The 16,934-nt window shown below is 49.8% G+C and overlaps 1 protein-coding gene across 2 annotated transcripts in view; it reads right to left on the bottom strand.

The window, feature by feature from the left end:
• GRID1 (glutamate ionotropic receptor delta type subunit 1) overlaps window positions 1-16,934 on the bottom strand; it is a 670,781-nt gene that overhangs the window by 525,301 nt on the left and 128,546 nt on the right. For both annotated transcript variants that reach the window (XM_065894102.1, XM_065894104.1), the window contains exon 3: window positions 15,453-15,737. In XM_065894102.1, coding sequence (XP_065750174.1) covers window positions 15,453-15,737 — 285 coding nt within the window. The remainder of the gene's footprint in view (window positions 1-15,452; window positions 15,738-16,934) is intronic.

The following is a 16,934-nucleotide window of genomic DNA, read 5'->3' as shown; positions in this document are numbered from 1 at the left end:
ACACGCTCCCAAGAGACTACACTTTTCTTTCATTACTGTCAGAAAGCAAAGTAGACCAAAGGTGGGAACAGCCCAAATGTCCATCAACAGATGAATGGATTAACGAAATGTGGTGTATAGACATACACTGGAATATTACCCAGCCTTAAAAAAGAAGGAAATTCTATGATATGAGTGAGCCTTGAAGACTTTGTGTTGTAAGATAAGTCAGTCACAAAAAGACAAACACTGTATGATCTCACTTATGTGAGGTCCCTAGAGCAGTCGAATTCATAGAGGGAGGGAGAAGGGTAGTGGCCAGGGGCCGGGGGAGGGGGCGCTGGGGAGTTAGAATCTAATGGGTACAGAGTTCCAGCTTCGCAAAATGAAAAGAGTTCCAAATACGGATGGTGGTGACGGTTCCACAGCAACGGGAATGTGCTAAATGCCGCTGCGTTTGCACACTGAAAATGGCTAAAATAGTAAACTTTATGTTGTATAGATTTTACCACAATTGAAAAAAGCAAAAAAGCAAAGTAGGACATTCCCAGTGTACAAGCAGACTACAGTACGTCACAAGGACCCGCAGGTGACATCCCTTCATACCTACATTTGTGGCAATGCCACAGAGCCACGGAGGCCTCCAGCAACAAAGTCCGTACAGGCCACACAATGAGGGTACACCCTCCAGAGCAGCCCTCTGAGTTCCGACCCTAAGGCTGTGCTGTGTTCATGTCCAGGAGGTGTGTGTCGGGAGGGTCTGGAGGATGGCAGGCAAGGGTTGGGGATGAAGAGAGGGTGGGACAGCCAGAAAAGGCCTCCCAGCCCCCTGGGCCTCCTCCCACTACAGCATCTTCTGACTCAGGGGCCCTCAGGGTACCACCTGTCCCACCCCTCCTCTCCCTCCTCACGCCAGGGGAACACACACATCTGTCGCTTGGAGCAGTGGGGAGGAGAGTAAGGGTTTGAGACTTAAATTGCCACCTGTAGCTGTAACCCCTCCCAGCCTCAGTTTCCTAGACTAGCTGGTGTGCGTGTGCCAAACTTGCTGATTGGCTGTGCAGACTGAGAAAAGGATGGTGAAGGCGCCTGGCACAGGGTAACTGCACAAGAAGTGTTCTATGCCCTTCCTTTTGGAGGAACAATGCAGAGCACATCACTCTGTTTATGGTCCCTAAGCGAAGCTCAACCAAACGGCCTTTAGCCTGTAGGCCCCGGGGAGATGAGGCAGAGATCTTCCATGGGGACCTTTGGTTAATAATGACTTGTCACCCAAAGATGCTCCCCCCATCCCAGGTGGACAAGGGACAGGGACCCTTCCTGCCACAGTGACCCCGGGGGCTCCCTGGGGGATGGAAGCAGTCCCTTCTAGCTCAGACCAGCTCTGACAGCTGGAAAGGTCCTGATTTCCTGTACCACCTCCCCCTTAGTCCAGGTCCAGTCCTGGTACCACTTAGAGCAGGCTGGAGTCTTTGGCTCACATCAGCCCTTCCCCCAGTCCCAGGCCTGTCAGCTGCTCCTCCAGGGACCACCCACATCAGCTTGACTCCATCCCACCCGTGAGGCGTAACCCCTTCAAAACAGGACACACCACAGGACCACCCGCTCCCACTGCCCACCCCCACCGAGCTGCAGCTGACTCAGTTCTCAAATAGTTTCTCATAAGAGCTGTTGCTGACCTAAGAGGGTCCCTGCTCCACCTCACAGGCTTCTCCGAGTTTGGATCTTGTCCCTGATTTTCTGCCTAATCGCACTTTTTCTCAGCAACGTGGCATCCAAGAAACTATCTTCCTCCAAACCAACAAAGAAAAAGAAAAAAAAAAAACAGGGACCGGAATAGGGTTTGTTCTCCAAAACACTTCTCTTCCTGCCTGCCTTATTTTGGTACCTGGCACCTTAGCGCTATCTATCTAGCTTCCTAACTGGAAAGCACAGGGCCCACTGCATCTCAGCAACTCTACTTTCTAGCAATCCAGCCCAGAGAAATACTGAGGCCCGTGTACAAAGCTGCGCCTTTAAGGGTGTGCATTCTAGCATCGCCTGTGAGAGCAAAATCACCAGAAGCCACCCAATGAGGAAATGGATGCAGAAACCCCACCCTGCCAAAGGCTGTGCAGCAGGTAAGGAGAACAAGGTAGAACCAAGGGGACCCACATGGTGTGAAGGCTCCGAAGCAACTCAAGTAAGAAGCACAGCACAGAGCAAAAGCTTCCGCTTTTGCAAAGCTCCGTGTATGCGCACATGAATGTCTGTACATGAGAAGTGGGATGCGCCCGGGCAAGGCCTTTACTTACTTAGCTCTAGAGAGGAATGCAGGGGAGGGAGCATTAAGGGCACCTATTGTTCTCACCTTAACTGCCTAAGTTGTTTACCTTTTTTTGTTTTTTGTTTTTTTTTTTTTGTGGTACGCGGGCCTTTCACTGCCATGGCCTCTCCAGTTGCGGAGCACAGGCTCCGGACGCGCAGGATCAGCGGCCATGGCTCACGGGCCCAGCCGCTCCGCGGCATGTGGGATCTTCCCAGACCGGAGCACGAACCCGTGTCCCCTGCATCAGCAGGCGGACTCTCAACCACTGCGCCACATAGAAAGCCCTGTTTACCCTTTTTTTACAAGACATTCATTTTGTGTTATTACTTATACAATAAAAATAATTTCAAAGAAAAATCAACAAAGCAAAGAAAGCAGAGTGATTTACCCTTCCATGTTTCCCCGCTGCCTTTAGAATATTCAGCCTCTCCACCACCTGGGCCAGGTCCCAGTCCCTGATCCCAGACACTAGATCCAGGCAGACAGAACTTCCTCCAGCTCTCTCACCCCTGGGCCCCCATATCTGCCCGCCTTGCCCTCCCCTCTGCTCGGCCCTCCTCACTCCATCAGGACTGAACTCCATTCTCAAAGGCCTTCCCAGGCTCTGCCGGGCAGGCCGAGCTCCCTGCCGCAGCTCCAGTGGCTGTCACAGCACGGCCTCCATCGCGACCCTCTTCCCCAATGAAGGCAGTTACCCTTGGGGCCAAGGGGACAAAAGCCATGCCTGCCACGCTCACCTCCAATTCCCCAGCACAGCACCTGGAACTCGGTGGGTGTCTGACCGATGGAACTGGACTGATTAGATACAGGAGGCCTTGCTCAGTGGGCAACAAGAATCCACAGACCCCATGAAGACCAGCCTAAAGGAAGCTCAGGTGGGAGCAGCCGGACCCGCCCTCCGGGAATGGCGAGCTCTAGCCTGAGACCACCCTCCACAGTCAGAGGACTGTGAGTGACAGTCAAACAAAACCCACCTCTGCATGTGCTTTAAAGTTGAGCCGGGATTACTATTACACTCTGTCTTCCGTGTCCCCTGCACAGACCAGGTTCCTCCGGGGGAATTCTTTGAAGTGCTGGAGAAGCCTGTCCCTCTCAGGAGCAAGCTGTCCTGCTTCTTCCTTCTGGAGGACGTGGGCGCCCTGTAAGCCACGGCTTCCTTCCCCCATCCTGCCTGCCAGGAGAGCATGTTCACAGCACTCCTTACCAGCCTCCCAGCCAGCGCAGCCACTGTGGCCCTGTCTTCATTTTCTGACTACCGCTGCCTCATGAGAAGACTCTGCAAACCCTCCCTAGATGTGTGCAGGAAATAAGCAAACAGGCAAACAAGGCATCCCAAAACAATTAAACCAAAAATCACGACAGCATGCCAGGCCCACGTGGAGGCCCCTGCCCTGGACCAGGACGCTTGGGGTGAGATGCAGGCAAGCCCTCACAGGTACCAGGTCAGCAAGGGATTGGATAAACAGAGGCCTGGAGAAGAGACATAATGCCACTTATAGGGAACGTGGCCATGTCAGTGTGACCCCTCCATCTTCTGCTTTCAAGTGAACTTGTCACCACTCTCAGAGCCTCCAGCGGGAAACATGGGGTGGGCAGCAGCCCCCCCCAGTCAAAACTGCCAGACTTCTTACAATGGAGAACTGGCCACACAATGTACAAGAAACTTCAATCTTGTCACATTCCAGGGTGACACAACCAAAGAGAACAGGCTTCTGTTCCTAAGCATCTCACTAGACAGGAGAGTTCCCACGGAAGGGCAAGCCTTGATGGCACAACACACACCCTGCATCAGAAGAGGGGAAACCCTGCCACAGACACGATGAATTAACCACTCAGATGCTCCCGGCCAGGTCGCCTGAGACTGTGTGCCACAGCCCCTGCCCACCCTTCCACTGACACCTTCCATCACTTCCAGCTCTCGGTGTAAGCTGCTAGCCCTCCAAACATTCCTCTAGAACATGCCGTGCTATTTTACACCCTGATGTTTTGCACACAGGTTTCCCTTACCTGGGATCTCCCTCCCCCTTCCTCTACCTGACGAAGCCCTCCTTGCTCCTCCTTGCTAATTCAGAACCCACCGCCTCCCAAAGCAGAGTTGAGGGGGGCTGGGGGGCAGTTTAGGCTTCAGGGCTCTGCGATCACAGGCCAGCACTTGCGGCGCTGTCCTGGGTACTGAAGAGTAGTCAGACAAATGAGAAATGGACTGGTACCACAAGGAGCTCAATCGCTCTCAGATCCATCATTTCATTTTATTTCAACCTCCCAAGAACCCTCTGAGGTAGGCATTTTTATCATCCCCACTGCCAAAATGAGAAAACCAAGGATGAGAAAGATTTGTCAATGGGCCCAGAGATAAGGGAGAAAAAAGGCTGAGGCAGGAACGGAACCCAAGTTCCCCAACGTGTTCACCCACAACACCTCAGCGGCCACTATTAACCTCACACTGTGATATAAACATGTATTTTGTGTTTATTCCTCCTGTGAAGCTGTGGGGAGAGCTTTCTCAAGGGCTGGGCCCACCTGAACTCTCATCAGGCCCTTCCCCTGGGTACACAAGTGCTCCCTCCACACTTGCCAAGAAGGAAGGTGTAGACAGAAATTCAGCAGCCTGAACACACTAGTTCACTGGTGGGAGTGGAGGAGGGTGAGGTTTTGCCTGATCTTTGGACTCCACAGAAATCACATGTTACTGCCGTAATTAGGAATCTCATATAAAGAAACAAATGCTTCCTGGAAGAATAAATAGGCAATGAAGCACCCCAAAATATAGATTCATTCACTCATATATCGAGTATGTATTGAGCACCTACCATGTTCCAGGTGCTGTTCTAAATGCTGGGTACACAGCGTCACTTAATAAAACACAAAACTCACATTCTCATTGGGGGAAGACAAACATCAAAAAGTAAGTAAATGGCAGGTAAATTCAATGAAAAAAATAATTCAAGGAAGAGGGAAGAGGGTATCAAGAGGAAAAGAAGTTCCATTTTTTAATGAGTTGGTGAGGGAAGGCTTTTGGGGGCAGAAGTGCCCCAAGTGTTCCCACACAACACTTCACATCTTAGGGTATTCCTGGAGCCTTTCTGCCTCCCAAGACGCCCAAGGAGAAGGATGCTCTTAAAGCCGCTCATAGATGCTGTCTAGACACATCTAGACCAGCAACACCCATGGTTCCCCTCCCCCAGGGCCCAGCTGCTGAGCAACCAGCAAAGGAAACCCACTTCCCAAGCCTCCAAAAAGGCTTCTTCAGAGCTGGGTGGCATCCACTGAGATTCCCTTTGTGAGAAGCAAAGGAAAACTTGTAAAGCATAAGGCTCTCACCCTGCTATACCGCTGAGAATGTGCTTGGCCAGGCTCCACCAGCAGTCTAGGAAAGAAGCACTACAGATCAGGAAAACCAAGGCTCTGAAGGGCACCCACAGCTTGCCCAGGATGCAGTAAGCAATGGAGCAGGGACTTGAATGTCATTCTTTTCTGATGCTTGAGTCTGTGCTCATAACCACCCGAATGTTGCCTCTCAAGGAGGTGCCGGGCGTCGCTTGGCCAGGGAAGAGGAGCCCTCTCTGGCCAATGAGCAGACAGAGCTCTCATCCCGGCTGGAGGTGGCTTCAGCCCGAGTGCCAGCCACAGCTGCCAGAGGGCTTCCCTGGCTACCCCCACCCCTCCCCTCCCCTGCCTTCCACTCCTCCCCATGCTTTCCCTGTCTTCTGGTCAGATACACTGACACTCCAGGTCCCTGAGAACACTCCTAGGAGCAGAAGATGCTACACGCAGGCTCCAGGCATATAGAATTGCTCTCAGGGCCTGTGGCTTTCCAGCCAGTGCTGAAGTGACTGGGGCCAGAAGGAAGTTAGCTATGATGTTCTCTCTTCACAGCGAAGGCATTTCTATACCGGGCAACGTTCTGCACCTTGACTAGGATGGTGGCTACGCCAGTGCACACATTTGTCAAAACCCATTAAACGGTACACGTCTAATAAGTGTATTTTATTGCATGCCGATTATGCCTCAACATGGTTCATTTCGAAAAATGAAGGAACTCTCCTGACATTGCTGGATCCTATTAGGAAAGAGCCCTGCTCTCCCTGATGGGAGGGTAGGAGATGGTTCAACTGAAACAACGAAAAGGACGTAATATTTCATTTCACTGGGTGTCGCGGGCAGGATCAGGATCCCACTTGGGCCAACAGTCCTCCCAGATATCTGGGGCCCCATCTTGTGGGTGCCCTTCCTGGAATTCTAGTATTTAACAACAAAACCTGTTCCCTCTTGTATCCTGGGGCTGCAGAGGTCTGGAAAAGCAGGGTCAGCAGGAGAGGGATGTCGACAGGGCCACATTTGTCTTCCAAGGGGGCACTGTGGCACGACATGGGAAGAGGGAGGTGTAGGCCTGGCCAAGTTCTTGCTGTGGCGACTCCCTTGGACCCCAGCTGCACAATGGGCCATGCGTGGGGGCCAGGGCAGCCTCGCCTTCCTGTCCTTCATCCACGCCTGCATCAGGCATCTCCTCATGTCCTCAGACGCACCATGGAATCTGATGGAAGGGTGAGGGAACTTCAGCGTTACTGAACTTTAATCTTCCAGCAAGTGCTACAATTAACATGCCCCAAAGTACAGTCGCTTTATAATTAGATCGGAGAACAAACACAAAACACTCATCCCAGTAAAGTTGTTGTCGAACTTCTTGGTAGGTTTCCTAGCAATTAAACTCACTCGTTCATTTCATCTGGAAGAAGTATTTATTACTTCAATTTAAACTAATGCCATAATGATAGGATGTGTGTTTTTTTTAATAGATCTTTATTGGAGTATAATTGCTTCACAATACTGTGTTAGTTTCTGTTGTACAACAAAGTGAATGAGCCACAGGCATACATATGTCCCCATATCCCCTCCCTCTTGAGCCTCCCTCCCATCCCCCCATCCCAGCCCTCTAGGTCATCGCAAAGCACCAAGCCAATCTCCCTGTGCTATGCTGCTACTTCCATTAGCTAACTATTTTACATTCAGTAGTGTATATATGTCGATACTACTCTCACTTCACCCCAGCTTCCCCCTCCCACCCCATGTCCTCAAGTCCATTCTCTATGTCTACATCTTTATTCCTGCCCTGCAAATAGGTTCATCAGTACCATCTTTTTTTTTTTTTGAGAACGCTCACCATCGCAGTTCAGTCATCTGACTTCCTATGCCGGGGGCAAGAAAGGAGATTTCGTTGGCACAAAGCATTGGTTAAAATAGCATTTGTCCAGTAATTCTCTTTCTCCCGGGGAGTTTCATGTCAGGAGGACTCGAGGGTGAGGACCAACAGCCGACAGATGTTTGCCACAAGAAACTGTCAGGCTGTCCAGCTGAGAAGGTGCAATGGCTCACCAGAGCTACCTGGGACCGTGCAGTGAGCCTGCAGTGACGCCCAGCAGCTCAGCCCTGCTGCCAGGGAGGCCTGGAGTGTCCCCTGCAGGTGAGAGAGCTGACCCTCCCACAAGCACCAAGAATATAACTAAGATGTGTTCTGGGCCACAGCAGAGATGAACCAGCTCAGAGGCTAAGGGAGAACGGGCAGTAAAGGGGCCACCACTGGGTGCAGTTCCTGAGCAAGGAAATCTTCCTGAGTACTCAGCATGTGCTAGGCGCTGTGCTAAGCTCTTGGCATGTATTAATGCATTTAACCCACACATCAAGCACACTGGGCGGAAATGATTATTTATCCCCAATTGACAAATAAGGAAACTGTTGCACAGAGAGGTTGAGTGACTTCTCCAATGTCACACAGCTATAGAGACAGAGCCGGGATTCAACTGAAGCAGACTGCTCCTGAGTCCTTGCTCCTAACCATTATACTCAAGAGTAATCCTGAGGAGGGGCAAACAGCCAAAGCTCTTTTGCCAAGACTCTACCAAGCCCTGAGCCCACACCCAGCCATGAGAGGGAATACTGACCACTGCCACTCCTGGTTTCCACACATGATTTGTTATTATCATATAGACCACTTGCCATGTACCAGGAACTCTGCTGGGGGTTTTACTCTGTAGCTCAGAAATTACCATCCCTGTTCCTTAGGTGAGAAAGCAGAAGCTCAGAGAAGTCACCATGGGCAGTCAGTAGGAGGGAGGGATGGCAACCTCCACTCTTTTTTATTTACTTACTTATTTTTTGTACTTGAAACAAAACTTAAAAGATATTTTAAAATATGCAGTAAGAAATATATCTCCCATCCCCGTCCCAAGTCATTGTGTTTCCCTCCCTAACACAGCGCTCCATTATGACTGTATGTGTACTCAGATACACACACGTGTGAGCTTGCCTTGACCCAGAGCAATACTGACACCACTGTTCTCACTTTGCTATTGTGAGCTAACAGTACCATGTGTTGGAACTATGGCTTCTTAATACATAAAGAACCATAGCTTTCCATTATATATATGTATCATAATATACTTAACCATTAAGGTTGTTGGAATGTCTGCAGTTACCAACAATGCTGCAATAAATCCTTGTGCATTAAGAAGAGTCTACCTGAGGTGTTTGTTCCCCACAGCTTTGCCATGAGAACCAAGGGGCTGTGAGCAGAGCTGTGATACCCGAGCTTTGGGAATCAGACCTGGCCAACGCCCCTACTCACCAGCCATATGACCTAGAGCACATCCCTTTACTTCTCTGAGCCACAGTTTCCTCATATGTAAAACAAAGATAGTATACACCCACCTGGAAAGGTTGCCATAAGGATGATGTGAGCTGGAGCCTCAGTGCCCTGCTCAGAGTGACAGCTGGAGAGACGTGAGCTGTTACTCACTGATACCTGGGCCATCTGGGTTACTTGGGAAGTTCAGGCCTTGCCTCTGGCTTGGACTCTGGGTCTGGGATTTGTCCTCAGTCAGACCACAGCTCTTCTCTGTGCGTTAGTTTCCTCCCTTTTGTAGACAGCCAATGAGTCTGGACACAGGCAACTGAAGAACCAGAGCCCTCTAGAGATGGAGACCCCATGTCTATCCTCCGGTCTCTGGACGGGGCGTGAAGAATAGGACCCGAAGGCACCACCTGAGGTAGTGAGCTATGGCTCCCAAGGATTTCTGGGGACTCTGAGCTCATCAGTGAGGCCTCTAAGGCCTGCCTGGCCCAGAGCTCCAGCCTCACCCATGGCCACTGCCCACAACCCAGCCATACGATCTTTCCCCTCTCCATTGCCCCCAGGCCTTCCAGCATGCTTTTCCCTCTGCCTGGGACACGCTTCCTCCCCTCCTCCCCCAGTGCCCTCTGCTTGCTTATCTCCTACTAGTCCTTTAGACCCTTGCTTACATGCCACCTCTTCCTGGAAGCCCTCCCAAGCCACCATGCCACAGGCTGTGCAATCACCACCAAGAATAAGATCAGCTCCGTGGCCAGAGCAGAGCAGAGCAGTGTCAGCGAGGAATGTCAGGCCATGGCTGCAGGGAGAGATGGTCTAGCATTGGGATCCAAGCACACCCAGGGGCAGGACCTAGCTATGGACATCCAGGCAGGAGGACAACATTTGTTCTCAGTGCAGTGAGTGAGGTTTCAGCAGGAGAATATCTTTATGCCATTTGGATAGGGAAGGACCTCTTAAATGAGACAGGTAACAGAGCTACTTGTCTAAAAGATAAATAAATTTGAAAACAATATAGAACTTCTGTGAATTAAGACAACTAACTGAAAGAAGGTATTTAACATCCCTAACTTACAAAAGAAAAGGCTCAGTCTTAAAAATAGGCAAAAATTAAAAACTACATACAGGTGTTCAGAAGGGCAAACAAAAATAGTGCATAAAGATATGAAAAGATTCTCAACCTCATCTTTTATCACAGCAATATAAATTAAAATCACAGCAAGATACCATCTCACACGAAAATCTTAAAAGTAAAAACAGTACCAGGTGTTGGTGAAGTTGGGGAGCTTTGAGAACGCTCATACATTGCAGAGAGCAGTGAAAATAGAAATTCTTTGGAAAGCAACTTGAAATGATATACTAAAGTGAAACATGCATACCCAATAGTCCAGCAATTCTACTCCTCTGAGATAGACCCTTAAAAAATTCTTCCACACGAACACCAATAATCTTATCAGTACTATTTGTAATAGCAAAAACCTGGAAACAAATGCCCATAGTAACACAATGGATAATAAATCAGGTGATACTTTGCAGCAGTAAAAATGATCAAATATACCCATCTGCATCAAGTGAACAGATCTCAAAAACCTAATATTGAATAAAAAAGAAAGCAATCACGGAAGCGTACAGAAGTGTTACTCCAGCTATTTAAGGTTCACAAAGAGGCCAATCTAAGCAATATGTATCTTAGGATCCATACTTGCATGATAAACTATAAAGAAAAGCAAGGAACTGGTTAGAACACAATCAAGATAGTGTTTATGTCCCCTAGGTAGGAGAAGACACGATATAAGCTAGACACACAAGGGCTCCTACACATTTTTAAACTGGTCTGGGTTCATGGGAGTTCACTTTATCACCATTCTTTTAACTTGACATATACATTGTAAACATGTGTAACTTTTAAGCTTTTTAAAATAATTTTAAAACAAGCATGAATAGGAAGTGGCCACACATTTAGAGCTTTAAGCTTTTGTTCCTGTGGAATCCCAGCTCCCAACCCCATTCCAGGCCTGCAAGCTGGCCCAGAGGCCAAGAGGGACCACCACACCCCAGAGATGCTGTGGAGGAAAGAGCCCTGGGGTCCTGACTTCACATCCCAGCCCTGTGCAACTTTAGCCAAGATATTCCACCCATCTGTTTCTTCATGTAAAAAGAGTTCCTAGCAAAATAGTTGTGCATGGTAGGGACTCAGTGAATATTTGTTGAACGAATGAGTCAGAGATTTCTAAGATCCCAGTCATAAATACGCCCCTCATCCAGATGTGTTCACCAGGGAGAAACTGTGCCTGCAGCTCCTAGCACATCCTCCTCAAGACACACACGAATATCCCAGAATTTGAAGTGCCAAGTCAGAAAGTTATCTCTTCTGTTCAATCCAAACTTTTGGTATTTTAATGTTACAGATTTTCTCTCCCAAATGTCAGCTTCTCTTTCATTTTTCCTTTCACTGTCACAACAAGCATACAAGTATTTTTGATGGAATTTTACCAAATGGCACATCTTGCATTTTGTAAACCTTAAATACACAAACTCCTCTCCCACCACTCTGCCAAACTCTCTCTTAGAACGTGTTTTTGGTCTCTCTGACCCTTGACTCTTGACTCAGATGCCCAGTCCTCAGGCTCCACCCAGGGAAGGACATTCCTTTGTTTAAAGGGAGGCTGAGGGGCAAATGAGGAAGGATCAGTCCTCACCTTGCAAGAGTAGGATCTTACATATGACATTCATTAGCAAGTGACTGACTGGACAAAGCTAGGGCATGCCAAGTCCATTCCACACACCCCATCCTTGGCATTAACTCTGTCTGGCTGGGGCTAGGAGAAGAAGGTTGGAGCCTAGCAAGCCCCGGATTACAGAAATAGGATGGTGCCTTGGCTAAGTGCATGGGCATCGAAGTCAGAAAGAATCTCTCTGAGCCTCACATTCCTTATCCGTAAAATGCAGCAATAATCCCACCTCAGAGAGTTATTAAATGGCTTTAATCAAATAATATATGTAAAGATACTTGCAGATCAGCATCAAAAAAAAAAAAAGTCACTATATCCCCAAACCACTTCTGTTTGACTTTGGAAGGAATGAAACAGTCTTTACACTCAATTTGCTTTTTAATTGGGCTCACTGCAGCTAGTGTTGCAGTGATCGGGTGGAGGAAGGGCCCTGAGGAGTTGTGGAGGCACCATTTGCCTTGGGCATATCAGCAATGTAAATCCAACCACGGCCCTCGGAGAGGCCAATGCCAGCCAAGCTGAGGGAGCATCCACACCTCGAATTCTTGGGGCTGCATCAAACAGCATGTGGGCTTCTACCGCCTTGGCTCATCTAACATGTTAAAAATGGGCCAGAGGTTGGGCTGTGCCTGAGGGGCATGGCCAAAACAAGTAACAGTGGTGAACGTTTTATAGAGAATGTTTGGGGTAGAAACCCTGCCTCAAAGGTTGTCAAATCAGGGGGCCAATGACCAGGGAAGGCAAAGCCAGGAAGTTCTGCATAGTACCCAATGAAAGGGCACTGGCGGGCTTCCCTGGTGGTGCAGTGGTTAAGAATCCGCCTGCCAATGCAGGGGACATGGGTTCGAGCCCCGGTCCGGAAAGATCCCATATGCCACGGAGCAACTAAGCCTGTGCGCCACAACTACTGAGCCCGCGTGCCTAGAGCCCGTGCTCCGCAACAAGAGAAGCTACTGCAGTGAGAAGCTCGCGCACTGCAACGAAGAGTAGCCCCCGCTCACCGCGACCAGAACAAGCCCGCGCACAGCAACAAGACCCAACACAGCCAAAAATAAATTTATATTAAATAAATTAAAAAAAAAGAGCACTGGCCTCCAGAAAGGCTAGCGCCAAATGGATCAGCACCTTGGACAGCGACAGCCAAGTGTAAGGCAGCTCTGAAATGCCTGATTCTCCCCTACCTTCCAGATCAGAATCTGCAAACAGGGCAGGATGTTGCCAGCCCGTCCCCGCAAACATGATGCTTCACGGAGCCATCACAGCGCTTTTATTGCTGAGCCTACATGCTTCCTCAGAATCCTTCCCAACACAGCATTCAAGGCTCAACCAATCGCTTGCGGTGGTCCACCAGAGGAAAGCTATTGGGTACCCTGTGTCTTTACAGAATTACTACTAATAAAGGCCAGTTTAGTTGAAAACTCACTTCAACCCTACCAAAGGTAGCAAAGGTCTCCGTGTCAGAAAAGAGGGGCACACCTCTGGGTTTGATTGGAGGGTCTGGGTGGGAGAGGAGAGGGGCAGAGGAATGTGCCCACAGAATGAAACATCTGTTTCCTAGCTCACCTCCCCTACCTCAGAGGTCAGACTATTCAGTGTCCCTGTCTTTCCCCCCATTTCTCCTTTGTCTTGTGTGAAAATTGTTTGAAAAGTCCATGTCCGCATAAACGAGTTGGTTCATTCACACAGTGACAATTTCTTCGGGCCTGCTGTGTGCCCGCCACCATATAAGCAGCAGAGACATAGCAGGGAAGAGCACATGGCCCACCGTCTTGGAGCTTAGAGCCCGGGTGGGAGTAACTGCTCATCAAGGATTAGCCCTCATGAGTGTGTTGCAACAAGCTGAGAGCAGGCTGAAGGAAGGAGACGTGTGTCTGTGAGAGCATGTAACCAAGGAACCAGCTCTATGGGAAAGGGAGGAGTCTGCAGACAGGTGGAGATCAGGCACCCTTCCTTGGGGACTTGATCCTTGAGCCAAGTGGGGGTAAGGGATGTAAGAAGAAGAAAACACAGAATTTGAGCAAGTGCCATTAGATGTCATTTGGTCTTCAAGAATTACAGGAGCCCAGATGGCATAGGTAGGCTGGAGAGCTGATACCTGCTTCCTATGGCTGAGGTTCCCACCAAAGCCACCTTAAGGGCTTAGGAAGAACCAAGGCTTGAAGAGTTTCTATAGGTCAGAGCAAAAGGAGAGCAAAGAAACCAGGAGCAGTGAGGTGGGAAGGGTCTACAGACACTGGACCTTCGGCCCTGGCAGTGTCCACACCTCCCTACAGGATGCAGCCTCAGAGCAGACCCAATATCGGGAGTTGAACCACCAACACAAAGGGTTGTCAGGGGAAGGCTGGGCCACTAAGAGGTGCTATGACATGGTCTCAAACTCCTTCCCAGAGTCAGGGATTGAGCAGGGTTGGAAGGAGAGACCAAGTCCTGGACAGAGTCCAGTTCAAGGGCCTGGAGCCTCCGGCTGCCCTTCTCCCCATCACCACCTCATCTTAATTTCAGCACAGTGACTGTCTGCTCTTTCAGTTCCTTCTGGAAGACTCTAAACAGCATATTTGCTCAAGAGCTGAGGACAACATTCTGGTCTTAGAGAAGCAGAGTATTTAGGCAAAGGCAAACATATGCTGGTTTCTCTTCTTAGTTACATTCTTGGCAAAGGAATTATTTCACCAAGAGAGGAAAAACAGGACTTTCGAGGGTCCACCCCATTCTACCCTGGTCCCAGCTATGCAGCTGCTGACCCTCACCAGTCCCCCACACCCTTTAAACACACGTAATGTGGGTGGCTGTGGCTATAAAAGGGTAGCATGGGGATCTTTGTGAGGTAACTGCTCTGCATCTGACTGTGGTGGTCACATGAATCCACATGTGATAAAATCGCACAGAAGTGAATACAAACACCCAAGTGCATGTCAACTGGTGAATATGAGCGAAGCCTATGGATTGTGTCAAGGTCAAATCCCACTTGTGATATGGTATGACAGGCGAGATGCTGGAGCACACAGAATCTCTGAATTGTTTCTCATAATTGCATGTGAATCTCAATTAACTCAAAATAAAAAGGTTTTTTTAAAAAAAACGCATAAGGTGGAAACCATTTTATCTTGGGACTAGAAATGGTCTGTTTTCACAAAGCAGTCATAGAAAACCTAAAGCTATTTCCTCAAAGCCCACTGTTCTAGTTTCCTCACAAGCAAATTATGATTTTTTTTTTCATATGGGAGGCCTTCAAAGAAGCCATGACCAGCCATGCCCAGTGTCCCCAGACCCACACAACCCCAGCCTGGCTCCATGACATTCAGGGTGTCCCTCCCCCTGACCTATGCCCCAGCCAGAAACCCTGAAACTGAGGGCAGATCAGGGCAGAGGGAGATAAGGAGCTGGGAAGGCTGGGAGAGTGGCCAGTGAGAGGGGAACACTTTGCAGAGGAGGCTTCCAGGAGGACCCATGCTGGCCAGCCTCCACCACTGCCTGCGTGCAGCCCTTCAGATCCCTGCCAGTGGTTTATTAATATTTTATTGAAAACTCTTAAGATGATTCCAACTTCAGCTGTCATGCTAAGGTGTTGTTGCTAGGCAACTTTAGCTCCTGTCTACAGATCTGTTTTCAGAGTTCTTCCCCCACTCACAAAGCTCGAGGTTCAGTCCTACCACCCAGAGACCCGCTTGGCTCAGACCACCAACCGCTGTCCACACCCAGCCCACTCCAAAGCGCTCAGCCTCCACGAGCGATGGTCTAGCTCGCAGGTCTCCCAGTGCCTGGCCATGGCCCCACCAGAGCCCCAGAGCACCCCCTACCCCCAACTCACCATACTCGCTGTCGTAGAACATGACGAACTTCTGCCAGCGCAGCTCTGTCACCAGCCTGAGCATGACGTCATTGAGGCGCACGGGAGGTCTGGAGGCCAGCGTGTAGGCCTCGCCGTCAGGACTGGGGTTCAAATGGCAGGCGGTACGCGGAGAGCCCCCTGGGTTGCGCTGGACAAAGAGGTGTGGGATGTGCATCGCATCTGTGAGGGACTGCAGGGCGTTGGCAGACGCACAACCGGTGGATGTGACCAAGGCCAAAATCCCCTGGGTCATGAGGTCACAGGCTGGAAAGAGAGGGGAGAGAGAGGGTGGGGTCAGCATGGGGGTGATGCTGCCCTGGCTTCAACTGGCACAGCTCATGCCAGGCAGCTCATTCCCAGGGTTCCAAGAAACACTGCCTCCCTCCAGGGACCAAGAACCCATGTCAGGCCAGGCCAGAGGCTCTCACAGGCACAGTCTATGATGCCCTAGTGATGCTGCCAGCTAGATGTTCTTATGTCCATTCAACAGATGAGAAAACAGAGGCCAGGAGAGGCAAAATCATTTGTCCTAGGCTACTCAAGCGGGGAGAGTAGAACAGGGACACAACTCACATCTGCCTGAGACAGCCATCAGTGCTACTAAATTAGCCATCCTGTTTCCCACTTGGGCTGTGAGCCCCTTAAGAGCTGTGAGCTCATTTCGTTGACCCATGTATTCCCAAGGCCACGCCACAGGCCAAGAATACACTGTGTACTCTACAATTGTTGGCTGAACTGAACTGATTGGGGCTGAGGGGAATGAATAACATCAGAAAGGGCTTCCCTGGTGGCACAGTGGTTGAGAGTCTGCCTGCCGATGCAGGGGACACGGGTTCGTGCCCCGGTCCGGGAAGATCCCACATGCCGCGGAGCGGCTGCGCCCGTGAGCCATGGCCGCTGAGCCTGCGCGTCCGGAGCCTGTGCTCCGCAACGGGAGAGGCCACAACGGTGAGAGGCCCGCGTACAGCAAAAAAAATAAATAAATAACATCGGAAAGTCAGGGAGACACTTACCCCGGAGGATCCAGATTGTAGGCAAAACCCCCCAGGAACCCTAGGTCTTCTGGCCAAGTCCATTTGATCCATATCATAAAAATACTAGGTCAAACCCCAGAGGAAGCATTTGGTTCCAGAAGCCCAGGATTATTCAAAAGCCACTTGACAATAACAAAGGAAGATGCTCGTGCAGCAGCTGGGGCGCTGACTGCAGGTGTGTAGGAGGAACATGCCCAGGTGCCAGCAGCTATTTCTAGGGTAGCTGCGCTCAGGGATCACCTTTTGAAGTCATCCAGCAACCATGAGTTCCAGTAACCCCTTTTAGCCATACACTTAGACCTTTTTGGAACATCAGACCAATTAATAGAAAGATGCACCTCCCAACACTGCAACCCACTGCACCAGTTTTGAAGCAAACACTTATTAATAATGCTTTATGTGATGGCAGGAATGTGGGAAAGCAGAT

Source organism: Phocoena phocoena, chromosome 16 (assembly GCF_963924675.1).
Source record: "Phocoena phocoena chromosome 16, mPhoPho1.1, whole genome shotgun sequence".
Taxonomy (NCBI): Eukaryota; Metazoa; Chordata; class Mammalia; order Artiodactyla; family Phocoenidae; genus Phocoena; species Phocoena phocoena.
The sequence above is the reverse complement of the archived record's forward strand: the minus strand, read 5'-3'. Positions and strand labels throughout refer to the sequence as shown.